The 12,374-nt window shown below is 38.8% G+C and overlaps 1 protein-coding gene across 2 annotated transcripts; it reads right to left on the bottom strand.

Annotated features, from left to right (window-relative positions):
* Positions 1–5,860: 5,860 nt before the first annotated feature.
* Positions 5,861–9,811, bottom strand: LOC129109772 (uncharacterized protein C18orf19 homolog A-like). 2 transcript variants are annotated; one of them, XM_054621903.1, is made up of 5 exons: positions 9,660–9,811; positions 8,942–8,976; positions 7,574–8,046; positions 7,298–7,409; positions 5,861–7,022 (listed from the first exon to the last, which is right to left on the bottom strand). In XM_054621903.1, the coding sequence occupies exons 3-5, from the start codon at positions 7,987–7,989 to the stop codon at positions 6,741–6,743; spliced, it is 810 nt and encodes a 269-aa protein (XP_054477878.1). In that variant the 5' UTR covers positions 7,990–8,046; positions 8,942–8,976; positions 9,660–9,811; the 3' UTR covers positions 5,861–6,740. The 2 variants fall into 2 exon arrangements, with proteins under 2 accessions (XP_054477878.1, XP_054477879.1); XM_054621904.1 differs by lacking the exon at positions 8,942–8,976.
* Positions 9,812–12,374: the final 2,563 nt, after the last annotated feature.

Below are 12,374 nucleotides of genomic sequence, written 5' to 3'. Positions count from 1 at the left end.
TCCGTCGCATGTGTACAGATTGTAAAGCCCTCTGAGGCAAATTTGTAATTTGTGATTTTGGGCTTTACAAAATAAACTGAATTGAATTGAATTGATAAAGTGCACGCTATATCCACTTTATCATAAACATTATTACCAGCATTTCTCTGCGCCGGGCAACAACAACAATAACAACTCTTCTCCTTTGCTAGCGTGTGTGCGTGTTAACTATTAAGTATGATGCAAAAGAGTTTGCTTAAATATTGGTTGGGACAATTCTGTTCTCCCAAAATATTGGTAGGAACATGTCCCTACTGTCCGTATGTAAACCTATACCCTTGTGTTGGATAACGCAGGTTTAAGATTATTTTTAATTTTGTCGACTTACTACAGTCAAAGCTTTTAGCACAGGGACTTTAAGATATCTCTCTCTATCAATCCATAAATCAGAAAACACTGTCAACAGCCATAAAAAAATCTATTTTCTCCATGTTTTATGAATAAAATGTTCTATAAATCAGTTTATGAGTTATACCCCTCTGTAAAAACCTTCAGAATATAGATAGGAATGAAGCTGGAAAGTCTGGTGTATGTATGTGCTACTGAAGTGGAGAGTTCTAAAAGGTTACAAGGTTCATTTAATGTCATTGAACAACAGCGTTTGTGACAAAATGCAATTTGTAATCCCATTTTGCTATTTAAGATTTTTAGAATAACTATAGTGTGCTGAATAGTGGAGTGTAGAAGCTGCTCTGGAGCTTGGTGGTATGGCAGCTAATAGTTCTGTATATCTTGAAGGCTGTGGATGGGTGGGCATTGTCTTTTAATGTCCTTTTAGCTCTTTGCAGGCACTTATTGTCACCAATATCACTGATGCTCACTGGTGGTACCAATGATGTTCTGGGCAGTTTTAATCACCTGATGTAGAGCCCTCCTGTCCTGTGCCGTAGCACAATGATTACAGTTTGTAATGTTTCCAGTCAGGATTCATTGCGCCTCTGTAAAGGTTAACAAGAATTTAGCACAGGAATTTTTCCTTCTTAAGTTTCCTTAAGAAATACAGCCAGTTATGAGCATTTTTCACTAGGATAGATGATGTAGATTTATGATGATAATGTCAGGTTGTTTGTGATGCTGCTTCCTAGGGACTTATAGATATAAATATTTTCTCAATACTTAAAATTTCTTTTTTTTTGGTTTTAAACAATATTTTTCTTTAATTTTAGCCTTTTTAATTAGTTGGGATAGAATGGAACCAGGGAAATTACATAGTTTATGCCAAAACCACTTGACTACCTGGACATTAGTGGTGCAACAGATCACAGAACTTATGGTTTCGATCACGGATCCCACGCCGATACTTATTGTTTTGATTTAATAACTTAATATTTTCATAAAAACACACAATTCAAATGATAAGGAAATAAAATCTTGTATTGTTATTCATTAAAACAAATCTTGTCATTAGTAGTTTTAATGATGTATTTTAAGCTGAGAGGTATTGTAAATAGGTCATAATTCATTTCTTTTATCTATTTATATTTTTGTGAAAACATCTCCATTAAACAACTGGATTTATTCAAGTTTCTCACCAACTCTACATTTTACAGACAGTGGTCCATTACACAACTACTGGACATGCATGTATTATTTGATTTTTGATTTTTATTCAATTTTATATTTGTTACCTTTGTTACCAAATGAATGTATTGACAGACAGTGAAAGTCTCCATTCAATATCATGAGTCATTCTGTGACATCATTACACGATCATATTATCCCTGTATGACCCAATATACCTCCCCTATCTGTTTTGTGTTGTTCAAGGTTTTGATTTATCTTCCATGAAACCTGATTTGAGAGGCTGTTTAAAAAGTAATGAACCAGGGTCTTTTATTGGGTCATAGAGTTATATGTTTTGTAAATGTCAATGCAAATATCTCTGCTTACTGTACAGACTTCTACATGAACAAAGGGACTTGGAGGGCCTGCAGAGTAGTAGTACTAAATGAAGAACATGGAACAAACATTTGGTAAATATCAAATCAACTAGAAGTTGTAGTTGTCCAAGTCCAAGTATAAGTAATTGTTGTTGTAGCAGCAGCAGTAGTAGTACTAGTTTTTGTTGTATTAGCTGTTATAGCAACCTAAGTAGTAGTTGGAGTAGTTATAAAACAAAATACTATAGTTTGTCATAAAAAATGCCACAAAAATAAATCATAATCTATCATACCATGAAAAAGTCACAGTGTGGTTTGTTTTTAAATGTCTTTTTTCGGCATACTATACTATGACTTATTTCGACATACTATACAATGACTTTGTAATGACTTTTTTTCAACATAGAATACTATGACTCTTTCAAGACTTTTTTATGACTTTTTTCCTTCAAAATATACTATGACTTCTTCATGACATACTATGCTATAGCTTTTTTCGACATTGTATACTATTTGTTTTGACATACTATGCTATTAACTTTTTTTGACATAGTATACTGTGACTTTTTCAAGACTTTTTTCGTTATACATACTATGACTTTTTTCAACATGGTATGCCATGACTTTCTATAAATTTTTTCGACAAACTATTCTATGACATATTTCGACATACTATACTATGATTTTTTCATGACTTTTGTTGACATACTATGCTATTATTTTTTTAAATACCATACTACGACTCATTTTGACTTAAGATACTATGACTTTAATATTACTTTTTTATTTTTCGGAATACTATACGATGACTTTTTCATGATATTTTTCGACATACTATACTATGACTTATTCTCAACATACCATGCTATTACTTTTTTGACATACAATACTATGACTTGTGCAAGATTTTTTTTCCTTTAACGTAATTGTTCTGACATGGTTTGCTGTCGTAGACCGAGTCAACCCACTCCAGTGGCCTTGATGAGCAGCGCTAACTGTTAGCTAACGTTAGGTAACGTTAGCTAGAGAGTTGGAATGCTGAGTTTTACGTCAATAAAGTCACAACGCACTAATTGAAAATCCTTTAGTACCAATTTTCAACTGAATAGAGTACAGAGACAATGTTGAGCTAATGCTCAGACTGATAAACTTAATTTGCGTTTTACACAGCAACTTTTTTGGAATTGAGGTTGTAATATTAGTATAGGTTAAAGGTAAAGGTTAATTTTCAGTCTGAAGAGTTATCAGCGGTTGTATTAAGGGAGAGAGTTTTTTTTTTCTACAGTTTTCAGAAATGATATCACACATTTAACTGATGTTTTTTTTTTCTTCTATCATTGTAGGTGTTAAATCTGATGACCCATTGTCTTCTGACTGGGTTCCCTCTGTCTCCTCACACACACATGAGCCACCAAGAAGAGGAAAAGAGAGAAAGACATCGGCATTTTTCACCATTTCTGACATGTTAAATCCAAACAAGTCATCCACTAATCGAGAAAACAATTGACAATGATGTCAGTTAGATTTGATTCAGTTGGAGCCTTAGAATATTAAATCATCCATCTTTGCTCAGTACATCTGAGCCACAAGCTACAGGTTAACTTGTTTTTTAAAAACAAGAATGTCAAATGATCGTTTACCTTATCAGTATTGGCCATTAGAAGCAGGTAATTATCAGCCATCATATCTGCAGTTACGGATAATGGATGGGTGGATAACATATGTGGACAATGGCTGTAGCCGATGAATGGCCTCAAGAAGAAAGACACACACACACCGTTTGTTTCCAACTATGTTCCTCCCAGATACAGTGGTGGAATAATTCAATAAATTAGCCATTAATCTATAAATAATCCGTCAAGAAATCCCATAAATGGTAGAAAATCTTATTGGAGAGAAATAGGTATGACTTTGTTTGGATAGTTTAAGTTTGATTAGTCCTGGGCACTGGCAAACACTCCCAGTTGGAGAGTGGGGGTACCTTCACTTATTATTTATATATACCAACATGGCAATCTTGTTGTGTAAAATGGTCCGGAATTATTCACAAATAATCACGATGCTATAATTAAATGGGTAATAGACTAAACATGAGGTTAATTAGCCATTGTAGAAACTATCAATATCCATCAATGCATCTTTAAATCACTAAACTAAACTGGCATGCCATTTCTAGTGGATTCCTATCATTAGATAATTCTGCTCAGCAAGAGCAATTTTATGGTATTTAAGCTGTTGAAAATGTGAAGAAATGACAGAAATAGGAGCATCATGTGCTAGAGATTAAAACTGTCATAAATAATAGAACTTCTGCTGAACGTGCAACACTCAAAGAGATTAATTAATGTTACCTTAACAAATAGAATCATGCATGAAGTCTGTAAAGTACATTACCACACAGCAAGGTAAACGCGACAACCTTTAGCCACACACATAACCATTTAACTGCAAGCAGATTCGTTATTTAAATAAATTGTTTTTTTGAACTTCTTACACTAATTGAGAGTATTGTGTTTATTGTCCGCTGTTCCTTCCCTCCTGCCCATTGACCACTATAATTTTTCGAAAAAATGTTCAAAAGCCATTTAAAACGCCATGTTCCTTCTCACAATGATCTTCTAGTGTCGCCTTGCATCATTCAGTTGAATTTGACCTCTCGATCGTTTGTTTATTTGCCCCAAACAGGAAATGTACCAACTATACAGACATGAGCTAGCAATGATGCAACGAGCATGTGCTTGTTGTTTGCTTGTTTCTGTGTTATACAGGGACATAGCATTAGAAAGTGGAGAGGTGAGCAAATTAGAAAGAAGCAGTAATGTACTGCTGTGGTACAGATGGGTGACTAATATGGTCGCAAAGGTCCTGTATGACATCAAAGTATCTTATTTACTATTTTTTAAATATCTCTGGAATGCTGGAGTATAGAAACTCACTCTAAATTGCCTCTGCTCCACCATCGTTGTAGCTTTTCAGTGCCAGTGTTCCTTTCAGAAGCTGGAACAATCCAGCATGGAACAAAGTGTGTTTTTTAGAGACTTTATAAAACTAGTAATCCAACAATGAATGTATTCTTGGATCAATTATCGTTATATCCGTGCGAAAAGCATGCTTGCCCTATTGATTACGGGCAAGATGGCGCCCATGATGCACAGTCTGTAACCGTTACGTTGCTGCCACCTTGTGGAACTCGTCTGTTACTGCACCATCCTAGATCCTTTTTACCAGACCAGCTGAAGACATTTTATTCCTTTTCCTTTACAAACATAAGGTGTGGGCAGAAAGAGAAGTGAGGTTAACCGAAATGTGGAAAACAAAACATTCGAATGCTTATTGAAATTTATGTTAACCCCATTTTCATTTACTTCTCTCTCTGCCCCACACCTCATAACATAAAACTACAGTATATACTGTTCTGTTTCTAGCTGCTGGGACTGCTCGTTTAACCCAGATAGTTGTGTACAACTATTATTCTGGTCCTCTTGACCGGTTTCCTCCTCTGGTTGTTGTACTGCCCACTCTGTTTTGTGCCCCCAGTACTGTCACAAAAATAATATATCTTTACCTTCAGATTTAGATTATTTTAATGTCGCCCCTATGTCCCACTTTCTAACAGATTTTAGGGCGCTATTAGTACCAATTTGAACTAAATCCAAGCAGTATGTGAAAATTATTAGATTAAGTAGGTAACTTTTGCTTAGCAGTACCAGTGACTTACCTAAAGTCTACTACTTCATAATTGCCTGTGTATGGAGTTGAGAGTTGAACGAGACTGAATTTGGATTATGAATTAAACTTTTTTTTTTTTTTAAGTGGAACACTCTGTTACTCCCTCTTTCAAAAAAACCAAGTCCTACTTAAAGCTCAAACAAGTCTTCATTTTGCTAGTCGCAGTACTCCATGTCTTTTAAATGCAGCATGCAAACTAGGGATGATTAGCATTTCACTTTATTCAGTTGTGATTTTAACCAGACATCGGTTTGATTTACTGACAAAAACTTTTGTGTATTTAGTACACAAGTACCCAAGACATTTCATCAGGCCCACTGTGATACATGGGCATTGTACTTGCTCCACATTTACATGTATGACAGACAGTTACATTAACTAACATGTATTGTGACTTCTTCTGCTCAAAGAGCAAACAATAATTTGACTTTGTAACTTCCAGTCAATACAGTAAGTGGTACAGACACACAAATAATGAAATATATTAGCTTGGGATTTAGGATAAAAATACATTATAAAAACTTAAATTCTTTCTCATTAGATTAGTAAAGACACGCAGTGATACCCAGCCTTTCAGAAAGGCTTTGATGGACTAGTACACACAGGTAACCATGAGCTTCAAGTTTTATTTTCCTTATAACTAAAGGGAATAGTACTGCTCTCTCCCATAAAGTTTACCTTTTTTTTCCTCAACTCTTTGAAGCCCAGACCTCTTATTTTTCTCATGCGTTTATGTTAAGAAAAATAAGAACCCAGCTTCTCTTAACAGCCCAGATGACTTGAGCCTGTGCAAATCCTGAGATGACTGAGCCAGAATGTGGCATTGCCAGGAGTCTGCTAAGCTGCTGTCTAGTCTACACTTAGAGTGCACTATGTTTGGAAAATTAGGGACTGAATTTGACACTTAAAATAGACAACAGTTGACAACAGAGATGTGTGAGGTGAAATTTTTGGACAAGGGTAGTACAAAGTCTCTCTCTTTTTTTCTGAAAAGTCTTACAAGTGCCATCTGTTACTTGCCACAAACCCACTGATTACTCGTTGCGATACATAAGATCATTTATTCAGAGGCCCCACCAGCATACGGCATCGCTAATCATTCTTTTTCCTAAAAAACGCTTTCCCTTCCGAGACTCTGTCTTTGGTTTCCTGCAGTTTCTCAGAGAACTTGTCCTTAGTCACTTCCATTTTCTCAGAGAAGAGTCCTTTAGTTTCCTCCATTCTCTCTGAAAATCTCTCCTTAGTCTCCTCCATTCTGTCCTGGATGTATTCTTTGACCGGCGGCGGCGTGGACATGTAGCCATGCTTGCGTAGATACTGAACGGATAGCGACGTGCCGCCCAGGGTCACTGTATATCTAGCAGGGGTTGCAATCTGCAGGGGAAAAAAAGAAAAAAAACACACTTGCTGGTCAGCAGAGCAAAATGTCTGCCGGAATCCATCACTCATAAATAACTTGTTAGATACACTTTATCTGCTTTTTACATGTACACTGATTGAGGAAATGAGACACATGCTAATCTAAGTTGTCAGGAAATTTGATAGTTTAAATGTTCTATTAAAACAATGTTTTTGATGCTGATCAATGAGTCAAAATGTTTGATGTTCACTTCAATAACATAAACCCAGAGGATCCTGCATTAAATTACCTTGTACATGGCGTAAGCCGTCAAAGCGTAGCCACTTGAAGAGTTTCTCAAAACGCTGACTATTGAATCTGGTAGACCAATCATATCCAGGAAGGGCACTACATTCACACCTCTGAGAGGAAGCGAAACATAGAGGTAGTTAGTAAACCAGAGTTCAGCTTGTGCAGCAGATAAAATACAGTTTGTTGTTCCTCCTAAAAGACAATTAAATCTATTTCAGGTACAAATGTTAATGTTGATCTATATTGGAAAGCCATGAACTACAACAAGACTCACTTCATAGCAGCATAATAGAAGGTTCCAAACCAGACTGAGGACGTCACTAGATGTACAGGGATCATCACCTTCCCGTACTGTTTGAAGGTCCTCTTGAACCTTTGGACCAAACCGATGGACTTGTCCTGCAGGGGGTCCACCTCCACTGCATCAGACCAAGCTTCCTCTTTCTGGACCTCCTGTGCTTGAGGTGCAGAGCCGGTCTGTGGCTCCTCCTTCGGCGCCTGGTGTTTTGGCTGATGTGCTTCCTTGCTGGAGGCGGTGGTTGACAGCCAGCACCGGCCTGTGGACTGTGGCGACAGGCGGAGGACACAGCAACATAACGCTGCTGGTGATTCGGGTAAGGTGACGCCCACCAGTAATGGGCGCGCTGCTGCCAAACGCCGCAGGGTCCCGTGATTTAGGATGCGCTGCATTGTCACTCCTCTACTCCTCCCCACCTCCTCTCTGCAGCTGGGACGTTTAACCACAGACTGTGGGATGAGACGGGTAAGACATTGTATAAACTCAAAAGATTTAAGTCTGTAATATCTAAGAAAATATAAAACATCGATCCAAGTTCCTGACTCCAAGGGAACATCTTTGAACTGTTTGCTTTGGCCCACTGAGATTTGTTCTAAAGCCTTAAAATACCGTTTATAGGTTATTAACAAGGAAGACTAAGAAAACGTGCAAATATTGATTTTAGATGCCTGATATTTATTCCAATCGATTAATCGACCAACCCTTTCAGCTCTACGATATTCCTTAATTCACACTGACTGGTATTTTTATTCATTGAGTTTTTCAGTTTTCATGTCACGGACACCAAATTTTATATAAAAGTTTCCCTGAGGAACCGAAATATACTATTGAAACGTTTTGTCAATTCCTGCTGTTAGCTTCATACATATTAGTATTATAAAGTAAAGCCAGCCCCTTCTGTATATCTGATAAAGTGGGGGGCGGCTGTGGCGTAGTGGAGAGCAAGGTAGTTCTCCAATCAGAGGGTCGGTGGTTCGATACCCGGCTTCGGCAGTCCTTGGGCAAGACACTTTAACCCCAAGTTGCTCCCGTAGGCTTGCCATCGGTGTGGACTGGATGTTGTATGAATGTTAGTTAGAGTCTGATGGTGGCACCTTGCATGGTAGCCTGTCATCAGTGTGTGAATGGGTGAATGATATGTAATATACTACTGGATGGAAAAGAAATGACTAAATGACTGTAATGTAAAGTACTGAAAACCATCAAGCCAACTCTTATCTTTTTATAATTCACTTAGCTAACCAACCATGACCTAAATGCCTTCCTGCGCTAGTTATAAAGTTATCTCCTTTACGTTCATTGATAACACAGGTTATAAAGCAGATCAAAGGTTCCTGAACATACCTTGAGTTACTCTTGCACAATCATGAATGCAGCACCTGAAGCAAAACAAACGATAGGGTGGGTTTCATAAAAGAATGCTCGTCTCGAAAACGTGTCGCTAACTCAGATTACGTTTCAAGAAAGGTCACGTTAGCGTGGATAAACCATTACTGGACAAGAGGGGAAGGTTTCCTGTTGCGTTACAAAACTTCTGGTAAACCTACTAGCGGCTAACGTTAGCCAAAATACTGCTAGAGCAGTGCAAATGCGCCACAATAGGACCGGAAGTCGTTAAAGATATCTTCACAATAAAAGTACACCAATAGACAATAGGGGAAAAGCGGTAAGATTTTAGCTTGGCTTATTTTCAAATGTTCGACCGGAAGTCCAAGGCTAAACGTATGCTAGCTTTACACGTGCATCTATTTTAGGCTAGTTGACATTGGCCAGTTTTTTTGGAGGACAAGTAGAGGCAGCGTTTAGTTCCTAGTTTGCTAGGGGACTCGGGAGAGGGCGATGAAATAAAGCGGCTTCTTTTCTTAGTGAAACAGACAGCGTTACTACTTTAGACACTGGTTGGCAGGAACTGCTGCCAACTTTGGCTTCTGACGCCCGACGCTAGCTAGTTAACAGTAGCTGTAAGCTAGCAGCACCGCTAACCCTCACAGGCAGACACATAAGTTGCAACTGTATAAGTATAACACACCAAAGCAAAGGATAGAAACTGGACCACACTTACGTTGAAGGTTATGTGTAGGGTTCAAGTCAAATCCGCATCACTTTATCCCGAGAGCCAAGCGAATATGCCCGGGTTATGTGTCGTTCAAGGACCACATTTATCGCTGCCGCAGCACAGACTGCGTGGAGAGCAGCATGGAGCCCGGTCCGCGCAGAGGGCCATGGGAAATGTAGTTCGCACCGGTCCGACTGTTAAATGCAGCTCAGACTGCAATGAATTCATTTCCCAAGCTGCCTAGCGGAAAGTCGACTACTTTGGGGTTGTTTTGGTGATTCTGTGTTTCGCTAACGACCTTCAACATTTGATATATAGTATAACTATTTAGACACACAAATTGAATATGTTCGGTTTTAACTGTTAATTACAATTGTCAGTTTCACCCAACGACCCAAAAGAAAGCCAAGCTATAATGCCGGTAGCCTGGCTCCCATGTTTACTATGAATAAATTAGTTGTTTGAAGATAATTTAACCCCACACTTTTCTGCACAAGATGTAGTACTAAATGCAGTACAAGGGTTTCCACCGGCAGAGGGCGGTCTGGTTACATTCTTCCAACTAGACTAAATACATTATCTGGCAATGCACAGTTAACATCCTGCTTTTATACAGTCTATGGTTGAAATAGATAAAGAATAGTCAGGTATTTTGAAACTCGCTCAATGCAAAAGTATGTATTTAAAAGATATGACTGAGAATACATTTTCCAGCACGGTTGATGTCATGGTTCAGTCTAAACTAAAAATCCATCTTTAATTACAGTTTTGATAAATCTCGTTTTTTTTTGTAAATGACCACCTAAGCTAAAAATCATACCTGTAACACAGATCACCCCTGAAGCTGATTAGGATTCCGGATCACATTCATTGGATACTCGGCAGATGCCTTCTGACAGAGGGTGTCATCTTTGTTTATGTGCACACAATTGCACAAGCAGGAATCTGTCATTTAGCTCCAAGCCCACCTGGTACTCAACACAAATCATCCCCGCTTCAAGAGTCCCCGATGCTGCTCACCGCTGATCTACTGACAGGCAGAACCAACCTGAGGACAGATCAGATCAATCTAGTCTTACACATCAGAATTCCATCTATAAATGCATTACATACACATTGGCAACCTGTTATTTTGTATAACTCATCTGATATTTGATGTTTACATGGAACATGAGCAACCTGATTATTTTTATCCCTGCTTACATGATTCTAACAGTATCCAGGATACCGCTTTCTCTGACATATTTAAAGCTGCTCAAATTCACCGCCTGGACTACTGCAACTCACTACTTGCCGGAGCCCCGGCATCGGCCATCAGACCTCTGGAGCTTGTCCAGAAAGCTGCAGCACGTCTGGTGTTCAATCGCCCCAAGTTCTCCCACACAACTTCCCTTCTCCGTTCTCTACACTGGCTCCCTGTAAGAGCTCGCATCCAGTTTAAGACTCTGGTGCTAGCCTACAGGGCAGTGAAAGGAACAGCTCCTTCCTATCTCCAGGCCTTGGTCAAGCCCTACACCCCCGCCCGACCACTTCGCTCTGCTGCCTCGGGGCGACTGGTTGCCCCGTCGCTCAGAGGTCCCTGCGGCCGATCCACCCGGTCACAGCTTTTTTCTGTCCTGGCCCCTCAGTGGTGGAATGAACTCCCCACTGACGTCAGGACAGCAGAGTCGCTGCCCATCTTTCGGCGCAGGCTGAAAACTCACCTCTTCATGAAGTACTACCCTGAGCCTTCCTCGTAGCACTTATTGCATTCGTATTAGTTTGTTGCACTTATTGTATTCGTATTCGTTTATTGCACTTATCCTATTAGCACTTATTGTATTCGTATTAGTTTATTGCACTTATCCTATTCGTATTAGTTTGTAGCACTTATTGTATTCGTATTAGTCTGTTGCAATTATTGTATTCGTATTAGTTTGTTGCACTTATTGTATTCGTATTAGTCTGTTGCAATTATTGTTTTCGTAGTAATTTGCTTCTGCACTATACTTTTGCTCTGGTTTATGCTCTTAGATGCTTGTTTAAGAAAGGAGATGCACTTATGACTTCTGGTGACTAGTAGTTCTCTTGAATACCTATGTTGAATACACTTATTGTAAGTCGCTTTGGATAAAAGCGTCTGCTAAATGACTGTAATGTAATGTAAATGTAATGTAATGTAATTGTTGTATTAACAGCGTACAAACTGACTTTGTGAAATGTAAAAGGTGTTGCTTGCAGTGATAAATCCACAGTATCATCGTTGTTGTTCACGGCCGCAGCAAAAAAAACAATGAATGCAGGTTGAAATATAAGCTAATTTCTACTAAGCAGGCCAGTAACATAACAATTATTGAAGAGGCTTAAGGGAATATGTTATATGGAACAAGTAGAGCATTTAGTACAGGAAGTACTCTAGCGTTAATTGCAGAAGCAGAAGGCAGGAGCTGCTCTGTCATGTATGTCATAATACAAGTATTGCATTGTGCATTGGCAAGCAGAGAGCATTACTCAATTACACAATGGGGCTAACTGTAAAGACTAGCTTGTCAGGCGGTTGGGGATGCGAGGCAGCAGGGAACAAACCCGAATGCACAAGAACAAGAATATGTTAAGTAATTAGTTGAAGAAGTGAATATACATGATCTAAGAGTAAAGCAGGGTTTAGGCTCTGATGGCTGATGAAGGAAGGTGGAGACAGGTGGAAGTGTGATAAAACTGACTGGGATGGATGGATGGGAC

This window comes from Anoplopoma fimbria, chromosome 20, assembly GCF_027596085.1.
Source record: "Anoplopoma fimbria isolate UVic2021 breed Golden Eagle Sablefish chromosome 20, Afim_UVic_2022, whole genome shotgun sequence".
In the NCBI taxonomy this organism is placed as follows: Eukaryota; Metazoa; Chordata; class Actinopteri; order Perciformes; family Anoplopomatidae; genus Anoplopoma; species Anoplopoma fimbria.
This window is presented reverse-complemented; position numbering and strand designations above follow the sequence as displayed.